This window comes from Crocodylus siamensis, chromosome 6 (assembly GCF_052110815.1).
Source record: "Crocodylus siamensis isolate JL-2025a chromosome 6, ASM5211081v1, whole genome shotgun sequence".
Taxonomy (NCBI): Eukaryota; Metazoa; Chordata; order Crocodylia; family Crocodylidae; genus Crocodylus; species Crocodylus siamensis.
In genome coordinates, this window is record NC_143400.1 from 66257473 (window position 1) to 66275635 (window position 18163).

Here is an 18163-nt window from a genome sequence, read left to right on the forward strand (position 1 = left end):
GATAGTTGAGATAGAGTCAGACAGGCTTTCAAATGAATGCTTTACATTCAACAGCTTGTCTAACTCTATCCCAGCTATACAGTTAGTGCAGTAAAAGAAATCACCCTAAAGTATCCTTGCCTTTTGCATCTTTTAAAAAATGTTTGCCATAATAACATACAGGTAAGTGAATTTTCAGGCTGAATCACATCAAGGAGTTTTGAAGTCATATAGCCGTAATGTATAATAATAAAGTACTGTTCTGGTTGGGGTCTTCATGTGCATGTGTGTTTTATATCTTGTTTTAACATGAGAAACAGAATATTAAAATGTTAATTTTAATTTTCTTTGTCCTCACATTTGTTCCATTTTGCCATTTTCACTCACTTAAAGAGGCACAGAAAACAGAGGTTCATAGATTAATAGACTGTTAGGGGCTGGAAGGGAACTTGTAGATCATCGGGTCCAGCCCCCCTGCTCTAGGCAGGAAGACAACTGGGGTTAGGTGACCTCAGCGAGGTGACTGTCCAGTCTGCTCTTGAAACCTCCAGGATAGGTGACTGCATCACCTCTGGAGGGAGTTTATTCCACAAGTCTGGACACCATGAGTGTGAAGGAGTTTTTCCTGGTATTAAGCCTGAAGTGGCCTTCCAGGAGTTTGTATCCAGTGATCCTGGTCTTCCCCAGGAGTGCCCTAGTGAACAGTTGTTCACCAAGCTCCTAACGCAGTCCTCTGATATCAAGGTAAGCTGCTATCAAGTCCCCTCAACCTTCTCTTCTTTAGGCTAAAGATGCCCAGGTCCCTCAGCCTATCTTCGTATGGCTTGTCTTGAAAGTCCCTGATCATATGGGCGGCTCTTTTCTGGACCCTCTCAAGTTTTTCCATGTTCTTATTGAAGTGTGGCGCCCAGAACTGAACACAGTACTCCAACTGCTGTCTCATCAGTGCCAAGTACAGCAGGAGTATCACTTCCTTAGTTTTCCACGAGAAGCATCGGTTGATGCATGCCAGTGTGTTGTTTGCCCTGCTGACCACTGCCTTGCACTGATGGCTCATATTCATACTATGGCCAATCATTACCCCTAGGTCCTTCTGGGCCATGGTGCAAGTCAAGTTGTCACAGCCGAGCCATTATGTACGTTGAGGGTTGTTTGCCCTCAGATGGAGCACCTTACACTTGGAAGTGTTAAACTTCATCTGGTTCTGGTCTATGCAACTCTTGAGCCTGTCCAGGTTTGCCTGTATCTGCAACCTATCTTCTGACGTGACTGCACTGCCCCATAACCTGGTTGTCTGCAAACTTGGCCAGTGAGCTTTTCACTCCCCCATCCAAATCATTGATAAAGATGTTGAAAAGCACCGTTCAAGCACAGACCCCTGAGGGACACCACTAGCCGCTTCATGCCAGGACAACACAGATCCATTCATGAGAACTCTCTGGGTCCTACCCTGTAGCCAGTTTTCCACCCGCTCAACTGTCGAGCAGTTGAGCCTGCAATCTTCCAGTTTTCCCACAAGGATATCTATATGGGATACTAGATCAAAAGCCTTTCCGAAGTGTAGGTATATAGTGTATTCCATGTCTCCGGTGTCCAGGTGGCAAGAGACCTGATCCTAGAAGATGAGATTGGTAGGACAAGACCTACCCACAACAAAGCCATGCTGGCTGTCATTCAGAAACTTACCTTCTGCGAGCATATCGCACACAGAATCTGTAATGAGCTTTTCTAGGATTTTCCCTGGGATGGAGGTGAGACTGATTGGCCTATAGTTGCCCAGGTCCTCCCTCTTCCCCTTCCTGAAGACGGGCACAACGTTGGCCCTCTTCCACTCATCAGGGATTTCCCCGGTGCACCACAAATTCTGAAAGAGCTTTGTCAGGGGTTCTGTGATGACTCAGTCAGCTCCTTCAGCACTCTCGGATGGAGTCCATCTAGTCCTGACTTATAAATGTCTAGCTTTTCTAATTGTTATTACAACCACTCAGCATCTACAATGGGGAGGCTGTCAGTCCCGGCATGTCCCCTAAGGCTAATAGGGGACATGCCGGGACTGACAGCCTCCCAATATTGCTTGACCTTCCCTATGGTCTGGTGAAATACCAAAGCAAAGTGGGCATTCAGGAGTTCAGTTTTTTTTCCTGAGTGTCAGTTACCAGCTGTCCCGAGATGTTAAGCAGGGGTCCCATACTTCCATTTGTGCAAGACCTAAAGAAGGACTTATTATTATTATTGACGCCTGTAGCTAATCTAAACTCCATCTCTGCCTTGGCTTTCCTGATCATTTCCCTACAAGTGCTGGCCACTGTTGTATAGTCCTCCTTGAGGACCATTCCTAGCTTCCACTGTGTGTACACCTGTTTTTTCTTTTTTAAGAGGACCACAATTAAGCCCTTCTGCTGCCTTTCCTGTCTTGCAGGAATGATTTTCTTTTGTGCTTTGAGGATCATATCCTTGAGCAATGACCACTCTTTGTGCACCCCATTGGCCTTCCCTTCCTGGTCCTGCAATGCCTCCCCTACTAATGGTCTGAGCCTGCCGAAGTCAGCATTTTTGAAGTCCAGGACTTCAATCCTGCTGGTTGATTTAGTGACCCTGTGGTGGATGGTGAACCTGATAATTTCATGGTTGTTGTTGCCCAGGTTACCCTCAATGTTCAAGCCACACAGAAGATCATCTCCTTTGGCCAAGACCAAGTCTAGGAGAGCGTTACCTCTGGTTGGCCCTTGCACTTCTGGGTCAGGAAGAAGTCCTTGATCACAGTCAAGGAACTGCGTGAATGATCGGACCTAGCCAAGTGTTCCTCCCAATTTATGTCTGGATAACTGAAGTCACCTATGACAACCAAGTCCCTTGCATGTGCGGCCTCTGTCAGTTCTCGAGAGGACTCCAGATCCAGCTCCTCCCCTTGGTTTGGTGGCCTGTAGTAAATGCCTACAGTTAGGTTTCTCTCACCTTGCCCCCAATAGCTTGACCCAGAGGGTTTCAAGCTGCTTATCTTTGGAGCCAATGCCAGCCTCCAGAGAGGCGTACTGCTTTCTCAGGTAGAGAGCTACCCCTCTGCCTTTTTTCCCTACTCTGTCCCTTCTGTGCATGGTGTAGCCCTCTGTGGCTACCCTCAAATCATGCAAGGAGTCCCACCAGTTTGTTGGGGGTTGCAAGGGAGGAGAAATTTAGACTTTCAAATGGAGAATTATATTTTAATTTTTCAAAGGATGCTGCTTAAACTATGGAAATATGCCTTTGCAAATAGCTTATTTAATGACTAATATGGGGAAATGTATTGAATGCATTACTTACTAATGATTTAACCAGATCGTCTCAAAATGGAGTCCATAAATTTGTGGGTGATGGCATTGTCATGTATTGGAGATGGCTCAGACAGTTATTTGGAAAGCAGCACAGTTGACATAAATAATTATTTTTCTGCTAGGTAATGGTTAAGCTTCTACTATATTTTATTGCTTTTTATTATCCATTTGCCTTTATCTACCTTCTTTATCACTTTAAAGTTGGACTAACATGTCTGTTTTACATCAAATATAGGGCATATTCTCTTTTCACACTGGTGTAAAACAGGGGAGCAGGAACTCACAGATTTTCTAAAGCATACAAAGTCCTCTTACCTTTTGAAGTATTGCATTGCCTTGGTGAGCATTGATGTTGTATTTGCTGACTTCTCTTTTGTACTGATATTCATATACTTGGTTTGTTACATTAACAAATAGTGTTCGTGGGCCAAATTTCAGCTTGTCGCATTCATAGACAGTTCCACTTTCAAATGTTGATGGTTTTGTTGCATATCGTAATATCAATCCCATTATGAGACCTAAAAAACAAAAACAAGACAAAGTGCTAATATATTGCAGGTTCTTGATTCAAAACTGTTTGTTGTCACAGAGAGGTAATGAGCACCTGTTTCTTAATGTAGCCACCCCCTACTATAGAGGGTTTCCTTTATCAGTAGCATTAACACTGGGCTATGTTGTGGGCAGTATTATATGGATGTATATGAAGTATTCAGATGAAAATAGACACATTTGGAAGAACACAGAAGTGGCCATCTGGTTTTTACAGGCACTCAGGACTGTCCCCATGTCTGTGATCTTGGTACCAAGGTCAATTTAATATTGTTGATAACCTAGTTGCTCAAGTACTATATGGCCAACAGGGCATGTGTGTTTGTGTGACTAATATTTTTATTTTTTATTTTCTGAAGAAATCATTTACAGACTTCTTGAGGCCTCCGAGTATATTCTGCCTTCTGTAAGGAGATGTATTCATGTATGATGCTAAATAAAACAACAACAAAAAAATGTAAGCAAGAAAAGAAGGATGCTGTTGTTATTAAGGTCCCCAAAGACTTGGTTTAGTTCTTGTCACTGAGTTCCTGTGTGATGCTTGTCTGGTCACAAACCCTATGACTCAATTGTAAGAATCTCTCTGAAGCATCTGAAGGTGCTTTGAGAACAAATTTATAAATACTAGGGGAATGCTCCGGTATAATATTAATACATGTAATTTAGGAACTTATTAATATAGCTTTATTAGAATCTGGTGAAGCATCGGTTCATCTACACATGCAATTAATGCTATCTAGACTTACTGGGCAGTAATTTACTGTGCAGTAAGCCAGCCCTGGGAAGGTACCTACATGTGCAGGGGGAGCTTCAGGCTCTGGATGCAGCTGCCTGGTTGCCAGGCCTCTCTAGGGTGTGGGAGAGGGGGGGCAGGCTTAGGCTGGCAGGGGTCACTGGGGAGGGGGCAGGCTTAGGATGGCAGGGGTCTGCAGGCTGTCTGTGGACCTCAGTCTGACCCCAGACTGCAAGGAGGTTGGCAGTCTCCTCTGCTGCCCAGTTTGGGGCTTGAGCTTCTCTTCCCTGAGGTTAGGAATGCTTCCATTGCTGGTGCTGCCTCTAGTAGTGACTTCAGGTGCTGTCAAGTCCATCCATGTACCCACAGCAAAGAGGCATGATGCCCAGAGGGTTAGGCCAGTGTCCTGAGGGACTACTGGAGTAGGCACAGTGCCCAGGGTCCAAGGAGCACCTGCTACTTTATGTGTAATTTCTGTCCCTAGTGTATGAGTCTAAGTCTTGTGGGGTGAAGGGAATGGGAGAAACGAAGTAGGCATTTGAAATCCCAATATAAATATACATAGAACAGTAGCCACCTCAAGAGTTCAACAAAAATTAGAAGTAAAACTGCAGGAAACTATGAAGGTTGGAAACAGTTTTAGATAGTTGGTTCTGACTTCAGGTGATTTAACCTCTAGGAAGAACCATCAGTCTCACAAAGTATCATTACAGGTTGAACATTCACTTTGAAATATAAATGCAGAAATGTGGATCTTCCCACTGTCTGCTTTCTTACCCCTCTTGATTCTCCTGGTCCCATCTTCATCTTCTTCTTCCTTGCCCTCTCATAATTTACTCCATTTGTACCCCTGTACTGCTGCATACCTCCACAATTTCCTTATCCCTTATATTAACTTAATACCTACACAATCTTGCCCTGCTTTCCATACTTAGGTACCTGCCCAGTATCTGAGATACCTCCACATATCTCCCTGCTTTGTTTTAGTACATAAGGTAGCCCTCTTTTCCTGTAGAAAAAAATGAGAAACTGTTGCCATCTTTACTAGAGATAGCCTCACTTCCATATACAAAGGCTAAAGGGAAATGGCAGCCATTTTAGCTGAGCGAGATCAGTGTTGTCAATTTTATATACTAAAAAATCAGTTAGGCCTCCCGAAATCATTAGATTTTTAAAATTAATAAATTTGGGGTTTTTTTCCCCCTCTAATTTCTGGGGCTGGGTCATATTTTCAAATTTTCTTCCTAGGTACTTAAAAAAAGCTAAAATTCTAACTTTGTTTCCAGAAACCAGGATTTCATATAAAAAAATTACATATTTTGAGAATTGCAAAAAATTACAAGATTTGACAGCACCGGAAGACTTTATTTTCAGTCTGTAGTTTCTATATTTTGCTTTCATAGTCTCTATGCTGTAATTAGACAGACTGCTGAAAGATTTTGAGATTCTTAGAATATATGCTGCCTAAAAAACTCTGAATTGCTTGATATTTAAATGTATGGAAACGACTTTATTCCTAGTAATACTAGTGCAATTTATGTTATTGTTGAAATATGCTTTCAAACAGCAGTGCCAAGCTTAAGCCACGGGGGCAGCTATTACTTGGTGTCCTGGAAGTGCATGGTATCTTCAACAACAGGCACAACTAACCTTTTAAAACGGTTTTATGAGTAGAGACAAAAGTTTGTTCTTTCAGTTTTGTAGATACTGGGCACATCTACACATTCATTAATGCACTTTAGGTAATGTGCATTAAATTTAGTACCTCTGCTGTGAGGTACTAGAAAAAGGCACATTAGCCTATTTTAATGTGCATTAGCTAAAGACCATGTTTTTGTGACACTTTAATGTGCATAAAAATGGGCTAATGTACATTAAAGCACATATGTAGACACAGCCAACTAAGGACCAAAATGTATTCCAATATGTAAAGTAACCCAGATGCCTATGTGTTTTAAACAAAGTTTTTAAAGGTCTTAAATTAATGATTAATGTTGCTGTACAAATATAAAAATCAAGGGAGACACAACTGGATCAAGGCTGGCTTCTGCTGCTTACTTCCCTTACTTGGGATGCTAGTCCCAAAAGCAATATAGAATAGGATAATGCAGATACTTAATAGCATTAGGGCAGAAAATGTAGCCATTTCTGTGAGTATTCAGCAGCACACATGCAGCAGATGAATGGCATTAAGTGCAGCAGATGCTGACAATCAATATTCTTATAGCATTAATGGAGTTCCTATGCTCTGTGCAGCTCTCAAAGGGACATTATGATGTCTTAAATTTGAACAAAGTATGGATGGATTCAAGTCCCTTGATTCAGAAAACTAATGAGTGCTCCATAAAAGGATCTATCAAAGACTATTGCTATATTACTACAGCTTGCTTCTGAGTCAGTGTAAAAGTTGGAATCATATTGTTCTTTAATAAATAATACCTACCACCTGATTTAAAAATATAGGGACTATAACTGAAGAAAATAATATTTAATATATTTATGTATCATTACACTATCTGTGAACTTTCCACTTTATAGAGATTATTGTTTAATATTTCTTTTATCATAGAACTTACAGGTCTATTCAGTTTCTAATTGAAATCACCCATTTTTTTAAAATACAGGCCAAAAATAAGATAAAATAACTTAGAAAACATTCTGTATGACTTCCGTTAACTTTCCACTTATGCTATTCTTATCTATTGCATAAAGGGGTTTGAAATAGGTTCTAAAGGGGCATTCAGAATACATCTAACATAGACAAACTAGTGTACATTTTTCCATTTCCCTTGAAGCTACTATTCCATGATGCTACATTTAAACCTAGAAATATTATTTAACAGTTCTATGTGCTTAATATGCTTGGATCCCCAGGCAAAAACACATCTCAGCTACCTGATACAGTCATTAGAACTCTTAACCTTCCATTGATTTCAGCAGTGAAGCTGTTCAAAATAAATAATTTTATAAGGAGAAGTCAGAAAATATGTAGAACCAAGAAATCATCCACATTTTTATAAAGAGATAACATGTTGCTGTGCTTTGAACACAAGGGTTGAAACAATATAGATTAAAATCGTAACTTCTTATCAGTTGAGTATAGAGTTAGTCATTAATGCAGTTGTTTCATTATGCAAAGCTGAACTTGAGAGTACTCCGCATGGAGTAGAAATCAGTCCCCAATAATCTAGGCTTCAGCATCCAATTATATCTCTCATTTGTCTGCCAGGTTCCTTTTACCTACAGCATTTTCCTTCAGTGACTAGCACTGAAGTTACACATAATTCCTTTTTGAAGTATGTCTGGAGAGAAAACAGAAAGGACATAATTTAAAGTGACAGACTCAAAGAAATCTCATATAATTTTCTTATGTTATGAGTAGGCTTGGGAGAATTCAAAGTTTTCTTATAGTTTTGACAGATAATATCAATGTTTATTTTTAAGCATTTATTTCAATTTTTTATCCATTTAAATGTCTAGGATTGCATGAAATAAGGGGTGTGCCGGGGTAAGGACTGCCACCAGCTGAGCACCAGAGCTGTGATCAGTCCTGGCTCTTGCTTGCCTGTAGCTCCCTCACCTACTTTGTCACTTCCTCTTCTTTTGTTCCCAGCCCCCTGGGTTTCCTGGAGTTGCAGTCCAAACTAGTCAGCATGGTTCTGCTCCCCCTGTCATCACACACTCCATCAGCCATCATTTTTCTTACATCCCTTTTATATAAATTTGGATTATTAACAATGGAAACATTTTTTCATCTGTCTGTGTGAGGTGAAATCAATGTTTATTAATGTTTACCAATAAAAATAAAATCTGCTAAGCCCAGTTGTGAGACTGTGAGTCTCTCGGCAAAATCCCACCCCAGTTAGAGCCCAATCATGTTTCCATTGATGTCAACAGGAATTTTTCCAATTACTTCAGTGGAAACAGGATCAAACCCTTGCTTACAAATGATAGCATTAAAAGAGAGCTCTAAGGTCAGCAAAGCCAAACTCTCAGGTTAAACAAGCTTATCCTCCAGTGCAGATTTTATCAATCAACACTCTGACTAAGCACTAGCTCAAACCAGAGGATATATTCATGATTCTACTTGGAGTCCATTTATTTAATCAAATTGAACAGAGAAATGCATTCAATGACACCTGTGCCAATATATAGCAAACTTCAGAAATGGGGCTTTATGCAGGGGCAAAGTAGGCATAAAACACTCTGAGCCACTTTTAAGTAGCTGGTATTGATTTATTCCAGTCATCATGATGTCTTGATTATGAAAGGCAGTTTCCTTTACATAAACCTATTCTACACTGCCAAGCATCCCTAAAGCTGTATTCAGCACTACTAAGGGTAGGAAGGCATTCAAGCTTATAAGACTATAGGTGCAGCTCCACAATCTAAATCATGGCAAGTCACAGAAAATGCCATGAGTCAGACCGATCCTCCCAACGCAACAGGTGATATATCTTTTGGGTTGTGGGGGTGGAGATAGAGCTCCAACTTGGAGCTGATCTAGAGAGAGGCCACATCTGTGCAGCCATGCCCCACCTCTCCCAGCCTCCAGTGCTGTCTCAAGATGGGCGGGAGAAGGCAGAGGAGGAAAGTCCATTCTGGGGTTTCCCCAGCCTGCACTGAAGGTGGGGGGCAACCTCCAGAACCAGTTCCCTCCCCTCCTTTCCCCACCTCCTATTCTGAAAACAGTGCTGGGACCAGAGCTGGGTGTCCAGACACAACTTAATGAAGTGCCTTAATGAAGCGTCATTAGGGTTCAGATGGTCACAAGATTAGACCCTTTTAAAGCACTCTGCAGCTGTGCATTTGTGTTTGGTCATGGCTATAGAGCACTTTCAGGGACCAGATCAGACAAAAATTGTCACTTCTGTCTGCGCCCTATATGAATAGGCATTTCCCCTTATCTTAGATCTGTCATAAATAATGCAAGACTAAATGGACTAATTTATTTACAACCAGAAGGAATGTGTCTTTTGTTCAGGAATTGATTAATAACACAGAGCTCTACCCAGGCAGAAGTACAGGGCCCTAAACTGGCAATTACATTCAAATGATCTCAAAAAGGGATATTCTTTAAAAGATATTAACAGCTACACAAATTGCAAAGCAAAAGACAAGTATTTTGCAATATTAGAACTGAAAATATTATCAAAAGTAGCCTCTCAGAAACTACAGTGCTAGGCAGCAAGCAGTATAGAACCCTAAGACAGAAAACATCCTAAAATGGGCTGACTTGTTCTATAAAATTGTATTGTTATATCAGAGATGTCAAAGATAGAGCCGCAAGCTGGATCAGGTAGCCTTGAGTGGATCCACATGCTGCATGTGATGGGCACTGGATTGGCTCCATGTGCTGCACATGATGTATGGGGCTGCTTTGGAATGTGTACTGCATATGGTGCCCACGTGGAGCCAGACTGGGATGTGCTGTACATGGTACACACACGGGGCTGGTCCAGGGCACACTGCATGTATGCTGCTGCACGTGGCACTTATGCAGGACTAGTCTGGGACATATGCTGCATGCAGCACAAGTACTGAGCCAGTCCAGAGTACATGCTGCATACAGTGCCCGCTTGGGTAGTACAGGATGTGCACTGCACATAGTTCCTGCATTAGGCTGGCCCCACATGCTGGATCTGGCATGGTGGGGCTGGTCAGTGGGCCTGATTCAGCCCATGGACCAGCTATGCACTGTTCATTTGGCCCACAGGGTCAGATGAGTTTGACATCCCTGAGCTATACTGTTACAGGAAACCATACAAAAGCAGGATAGGAAACCAGAAGAAGAGTCTCTTCTGTTGTCATATGAAAAATATCATATTTTATAGGTTGGAAATGAAAGTATTGTAAAGTATTTAGTAATTCTTGCATCAGACTTTAAAAGAAAAACAACTTTTTTTTGCATATAACGATCAGCAGCTACAAGTGGTTTCTACAGTATGACAAGTATCTAGTTAAGTACGATGTATATGAGGCAGAATCAGTGACCTTACAATATTAGTGAGAACTACCTTCAGTCAGGCAGAGATAATGCTTCAAAATCTCCAGATTTTTTAGAGGTATATTTGTGACATGGGGGAAAAAAGACTCCAGATACTAAAGATACAAATAGGGCATACTGTCACAAGTTCCTTTTCCGCCCTCTCTTTGTCATTAAGCTTTACAATGTTACATTATGAAACATAATCTTTTTAGAATTGAAAGCAGGAGGAGGCGTGAAAGAAGCGATCGCTCATCTTCCTTACCCACGTGATCAAAATTGCACGATTGGCCTGATATGGGAGGCTCTTGTTTGTTTGCTTTCCTCTGAAGCACCACTTCAGGCAGGAAATGAATTACCCTAGAAAAGCATCTGATGCAGTAAGACAAATCCTGTGTTCCAGTGACTTTTCAGAGAGCATTTGCTTTACTGATAGTTTTAAATGGATAATGCCCTAATCCTCCTATGACCTGTAACCATCTCTGCCTTTAAAATATCTCTCTGACATGCAACTAGCTACTAGCCTTCTAAAATGGAAGCTTCAATGGTCTTAAAATTTAGGGGCCATATTTTCCCCTGGGTTCCATGCATGCAACTGGATAGTGCACCTGGCATCATGGTGCCACCTTACAGATGGCTAACTGCCTCTGTCTTTCAGGTTAATCAAGTACTTTTTTTAAATGTGCAACCTTAGCACCATCTGATTAGGGCTGCACATTTCTAATGTATGTGACAGCATCCTGACATACTTAAGGAAGCCAGAGTGATGGATGGTTTGGGACCTAGATGCAGAATGTTTAATATGCTGATTTGTATCCCTTTCTCAGCTTTCATAATGTCATTAGAGCATGTATTTTGTGGAGAATGAAATGCAAACCATGCAGTTTTTTTCTGAAAGTGAAACAAGAGTGAAAGGGATGTCAGAAAGAAATAACTACAAGCCCACACCCACCATCATACCCACTGTTAAACCTTCATGGCAGCAGGCTACACAGAGGTGTCTATGTATGGTATACACAATATAGGAAAGCCACATAAGACTAGGTTACAACTAGACACGGAAACTGATGTGACAATACAATGAAAGCATTTGGGGAGAGCCAGAATGGCGTTTTTCAAAATCTGTTTTTTTTAACAACAGAAGGAAAACAACCCAACAACCTTCAGCTAGTGGAAAGTGCACTACATCACAGCTGAATCTACAAAGATGCTACAAGGTCATACATGAATCTTGCTGTGACCTCTCTGGACAGAGTGTTAATATGAAGTATCTCTTTCAACCTGGCATTTCATTTGTATGAAAGAAGTATATTCCTATACTCCCAAAGTGTCATCAGATTCAGTTTGCCTGGGAGGTCCATTATTATTTGCACATCCTGAGGATAACTTGCTCATGACATTTACTCCCTTGATGAGTCAGCCTCTAGCTGCTTCATGAGAGAGGATGAGTAACATGTATTACTTTACTGAACACTTCAAGGGGCTGGTAACATTTCATTCAGCACATTTTCTTTGCTTTGTCAGCACGTGAGCTCAAGTGTCTAATTATACACACGCAACAAGTTTAACAGTAAATTAGGACTTGAATTTATACTTACCATACACCATGGCTCCTCCTGTTTCATGCAAGAAGCGGAATCGATGATTTTTAAATAACCAAATTGTTAATATTGTAAGGATGAGCAAAAAGTTAAAGACCAGCAACTCCACAGCTCCCTGATGATAAAACGGATCCTCATTTTTCACTGACACGTATTTCTTCAAATTCTCCATTTCATTCCTCTTGTGGGATTTCTTTCTTTCTTTCTTTCTTCAATCAACTTTGGTAAAAAAAAAAGTCTAGACACTACTGAAGTTCACAACAAACACATCTGCTTTATTTGCAGCCTCTCGGCAAACTGCCCCAGCTCAGGATTCAGCTGGGTTTTAGTTACAACTTCCTGTTTCTCTCTTAAAGCTGCCCTGTCTTATTTTTAATGTTATAATGGCATCTCTACATTGTACTTGGTTTAGATGGAGATGCAAAAATCTTATGTTGCCTGAGGCTTGATTAACTTCTATTCACTTCTATTCCTTTTTTGGTGTGCAAAATTATACTCTATATTTGATGCTTTGGTTATGTAATTTAAAGGATGCTATCATTTAAAAATTCATATAACATGCTGAACAAATGGCATAAAACAATTAATAGACCATCTTTCCAGTTTCAATTGTTACTGTCATATGTAAATAAGATTATGTTTTACTATTACAGATCTCAGAAAGACCGAGAAAAAAATGAACAACAATGTTAATCTTTAGGCACCAAGCAGCAATAAGATCTGTACAGCAAACTTTTGAGACTGCATAAAAGAGGTGGTAGCTGATATAGATCTTAGATTAAAAAAACCCCTTAGATTAAAAAAACAAACAACAATTCAAAGGCTATGTACTTTGCAGCATTCATGCCATTTGCCTGCTTGTACTTTCACTAAATGCAAAAACAAGCCAGTCAGTTTTACTTTATATAGCCAGGTTCTCGTCAGTTTTCATGTTCAGGCTCTCTAGCTCCTAGCATGTTGCAGTGTTTGGACTACACAAAAGAAATGTTTTCATATTTCAAAACCATCTCATGCTATTGGAATATAATCAAAAAGAAGGAAAGAAAGTAAATAGAGGAGATAAGTGTTTCCCTTTATTTCAGGTTCTATACAAGCTCCACAGGTTACAGTTTGGACCAGATCTGAGCTGCCAGTGACTTTTTAAACCACCAGTAATTAATTTAACAAAGGTGAGTCAAATAAAAAGCCCCTACATAGGAATCCAGGTGCCAGCAGAATCTGGGGGAGTGCTAAAGTCCATGGTCCCCATCTCCAGACCCATCCCCTCATGGCCATAAAACAGTCCCTTGCCTGGTCTGGAACCCCCCTGAGTCACATTTACCTCAAGGGACCTTTGACAGGTCATTTTCTAAGGCCAAACAGCCTGTTTCCTAACTCCTCTCTGGTTTGAGTTTTTTGCAAGGGAAAAATACAATGTCCTGATGTTGTATTAATTTTAATTCATTTTTTGTTCTTCCTTTATCATTCCTTTATTTTACAGTCTCTATTTCTATTTTCCCCACTATCCTCTTTTGCCAGCCCTTCTGTCTTACTTTTCTCCTTTGAACTTTCCTGTTTCCCACTGTACTTTTCTGACAATCACTCCAGAGAAATGTGCCAGCTCAGTCAAGAAAATGTAAAATGAAGCTGAGATTTTGAGCCTATGACACATGAGGTCTTATGTGATTTCAAAAACAAGTAGCTAGGTCACAGCTTACTGGTTAACCATTAAAAGCAGTAAAAAGGAAAACTGACAAAATTGTTTTGGGGATATAATATTAATAATGAATATATATTGGCCATTATATTGCAAAAATGCATAAAAGGACTAAATAGAAAAATCTGGTTGCAGAATTGAAACAAAACAACTTTCCTAGAATGTTACAATTAGATGGATGGAAAAAACAGCCATGAACAGACATTTATTTCTAGTAGTGGGAATTTCTGAGAAATGTCTATAGCTAGAAATGTTTCTGGGACAGGGAGCAGAACAGGCTTTCAATCTGCAACCACTCCACCCCCCTGGCTTCTCACACCTTCCCAATCCTGATCCACTCCTCCATTCCCAAGTGGGTAATGGAGAGGCAGGGAAAGGCTCCCCATACTTCCCCAGACCACAGGCTCTCTGGTCAGGGAATCTTTCCCCCACTCCCCTCCCCTCCTGTATACCAGCCTGGAAGGGGAGTAGAACAGTGGGACAAAGTCCTTAATCCTTTACCCTGCTGCACCTGCAGGGTTTTGAATTGCTGGGCTGCATACATGACATTTAAAGCTGATATTGCATGGAACTAGGGTAGGGAAGGTTTCTCCTACCCTGCTTCCCATTCCCTGGGCTTTTAAAACACTGTTCCTGCCATCTGGGGGCTGGGAACTGGACTTGGGAACAACCACTCCAAGCCCACTTCCTGGCCCTGTCTTTGTGGCTATTGCTCTCCTTTTCTGGACCAGTCCATCGGGGAGGGGGGCAGCAGGGCAAAGCCCCCAATCTGTTTTCCAAATAAGGCAGTCCCTGGTTTGGGGAAGAGGCAGGGATCATTTTTGCCTGTTGCCCCACCCGTCCTTTTCCTAACCAGGCTGGGAGAGAAGTGTTTCTCTCACAAGGGAGATCTTCCAAGTTAACACCTCAAAGATTTTTCTCTCAGAGGAGTATGTTTACCTTGGGACAAAATAAATGATGCTTGTATGCTTGTAGTTTCTACCGGGAGAGCAGCGATTGTGCCTGTAGAAATGTAATGCTACCATGACATGGCTACCATCATGTCTTCAGGAACGAACGTGAAATTGAATGCTTGATTTTGACATTATTTTCTCATTTAAGAAATGACACTGCTTGTTGTTAGGACTGGGAAAATAAATATTTTTTCCATGCAGCTTCTGTGAATCTCCCACATATTTTCTTATCTTCCAATATTTTCTAGCTAAAACTATTTGGTAAATATATAACTTGAATTTGTGAATGGTTTCAGGACAGCCAGACCTTAATTTAGGGGGAAATTACTATTTGCTGAATTTCACTCAGCTGTACTTATATGTATATGTGTTGTAACATATCACAAGGAACAGGAAAGAGCTAATTAATTCTTTATATGAAAACACTAAGATATTCCTATTTGCTGTTCTATTTTCTTAAACAAGTTAGAATAAGTCTGACTTGCACTCCTATAACTTCAACCCCTTAGCAGGAAAGCCTAAAGTCTTTAACCAGATAGTGGGAACTTTTTGCCACTCAGTAGAACCACAGAGTAAAGCACTACTTGGTGGGGACATGCATTCATGTGCACCTAAACTTAATGTGCGTTTGCCTAATGTGCATTAAGGCAATTTAGATGCAAATCTACATATGCACATGCTAAGTCACATTAATGCAGTGTGGGGACCAATTTGGGACTCAGGTTAGTTTCAAGTCACTCAATGTGCCTTAGTGCACTCAATGTGTATTAAGGCTCCTCTAGCTATTTGCGCCTAGAATACTTACCTCTGATGTCAGGAGTTGTGTCTAAACTCTCTTTCCTGTGATAACACAATGATACTTTTTGACTAACATACACAAATTACTTCCCTAACATAAAAAGACTCTGACATTGACCACAATGACTCTTTCTTGAAAAAAGTGACTTTTTGACTAACACTGGCTCTTTTTGAATCACAGCTCCATATGTAGAAACATGATTGATTGAGCACTAAATAACTTAAGGATTTTGACACCTCAGACATTTTTTAGGAAATATTTCCTGAACAACTTTGTTTTCTGCTAATCATCAGGTAACTGAGATGCTTGTGCTCACATGCAATTTTTTTTCCTCAAAGAATGAAAAACATTATAAATTGTGGATCAAATTCTTTACTGGTATGAATTGGAACCAATGGATTTATGCCAATTTTTACCAGTAGAAAATTTGGCCTGGTATAGATGATGGATGTAATACATTCTATACAATTTGTCTCCCCACCCCGCCATGAAAAGGACATTTACCAGTAATAAGGTCCCCGACAGTTAGGAAATTAAGGAATTAAATAGTATATGTGATGTTAACTCTTCTTTTTATTTCATATATATTGGGCATGTCTACACAAGACACGTGCATTAATCATGTGCATTAATCTAATTTAATGTGCATTATGGGCACATGTCTACAAATGCACATCCTTAATGCACATTAAAAATGGCAAAATTAGGCTAATCATGCCTCAATTTGATACCAGCAAATGCAGGTATCAAATTTAGGTGCAATTAGTTAAAAAGTGTATTAACATGTGTAGCTACGACCCGGCACTAACTTTAGTACTGGCTCTGCCCAGTCATATGGCAGGGCTGCAGAAATTTGGTACAAATTTTAGTGCCAAGACCCTGAAGTTTAGTGCCAAGTGCATCAACTTTACTGCTAAGTTTCTGCATGTATAGACACCTGTAAAAAAAAATCATTTAATGCACATTAACTTAATGCACATTAAGTTTAGTTGCACTTAAATGCATGTGTCAGCATGCCCATCAGGATGTACTCTACCACATTGTTTTATCTACCAGAACTCTGCCATACTTAATACCCAGCTGGATAAGACATGGGTAAAAAATAAACATTTAATATTTCGCACCATTTCTACCTCATCAGTGTATTCCTTTATAATTTATGTGCTCTTTGCCCTCCAAATTTGGCACTGAATATGGAATTCCCCTTGTGACCTTTGTTATGAAGGGCTGATTGCTGTAGTATCTGAGTGCTTCAAAAGCATTAATTAATGTTTATTTATAATTTCTCTTGTGAAAACAGAAGGTATTATGGCTCCCACTTCAGAAGGAGGCACTGAAGCTCAAATTATTAAAATTTGCACTTTACACTAATTTTGGTTGATCAGTAATTGAGGACCCCACTTCAGGCTAGGTACAAACATTACACATAAATTGGTATAAGTGATTGGAAACAGATCTAACCCTGTAACAGAAGTTCTGTGCAAATAGACCAGTTTAAAAATCATGGAACCTGGTCTAAGATAGACCTGGATTGATGTAATATCAGATTTAAGTGATTTAGCATAGGCTGATCTATAGAACTTCTGTACTAGATCTCCTCCCAACTCAAGTTAGGTTGCATTCCCCTGGCATCCCAGGCACCTTTGCAGGCCCCACTGAGTTCCAAGTCAGCCTGTCCCTGGGCTCTCACAGAGAGGAGCCAGAAAAAGCCTCTGTTCACAGCTCTGCATCTTACCTGTGCCTGTCAGCTAAGCTGGGCAGAGAGCGGGGTGGGGGAATAAAAGCCCCTCCCCCACTGAGCCAGCACAGCTGAGCCCTCCCCCACTCAGCTGCCACTGACAGGTACAGGCAGGAGGCACAGCTGTCAGCTGAGTTGGGCAGCAGTGTGGGGGCACAGGGAGTGTGGAGAACACCCACTGTGCAGGCCCCCCCAGCTATGCTGCCTTGGTGTGGGAGGGAGCTTCTCCACTTTTCATTCCTGCAGTTTTGCTGATAGGCACAGGCAGTACCTGGGGCTAGGAGGCACCTAACTGTCAGTGGAGCCAGCAGTGCTGAGGGGGAGGGCAGGGGCTATGCAGTGGGGGCATCTGCTCTATCCCCCTGTGCTGCCCAGTCTCTGGCAAGCTGGGAGGCATGCAAGAGTACCCCAATGCTGTTGGCCTCGGTCAGTGCAGGCAGCCTTTGTGATCCCACCCATCGAAGGGCAAACGTGTTGTCTTTGCTCCTGAACTAACCCACACTGCTTACAGAAACCTGTCTAGGTTTGACTGAATCTTCCTCAGACTTTTCTTTTTGAATACCTGTACCTAGCTTCAGTTACATAAGACTTAAGATTTTTGTAAGTGTTGAAAATCTGCAGTTCTAGTTGCATGATACTGGACTTCTGAATAGCAAACTATTCATGTCTCACATCTGGCATCCAAAAATGAGGAACACACAAGCAGTGACCACTTCTGCAAAATTGGATCTAAGGTACTGGTTTTATAAACTTTTACATGTGCTTAATGTTATGTATGTTAGTAACTTACTAATTTGGCTTGTTTGACTAGTTAACTG

At 40.9% G+C, this 18163-nt stretch overlaps 1 protein-coding gene across 1 annotated transcript in view; it reads right to left on the bottom strand.

The window, feature by feature from the left end:
* Nucleotides 1–12445, bottom strand: part of SLC9A9 (solute carrier family 9 member A9) — a 410063-nt gene extending 397618 nt beyond the window's left edge. Inside the window, exons 1-2 of the mRNA XM_090053238.1 lie at nucleotides 12157–12445; nucleotides 3606–3808 (exon numbers count right to left, since the gene is read on the bottom strand). Coding sequence (XP_089909364.1) covers nucleotides 3606–3808; nucleotides 12157–12331 — 378 coding nt within the window. The 5' untranslated portion in view covers nucleotides 12332–12445. The remainder of the gene's footprint in view (nucleotides 1–3605; nucleotides 3809–12156) is intronic.
* Between the last annotated feature and the right edge of the window lie 5718 nt (nucleotides 12446–18163).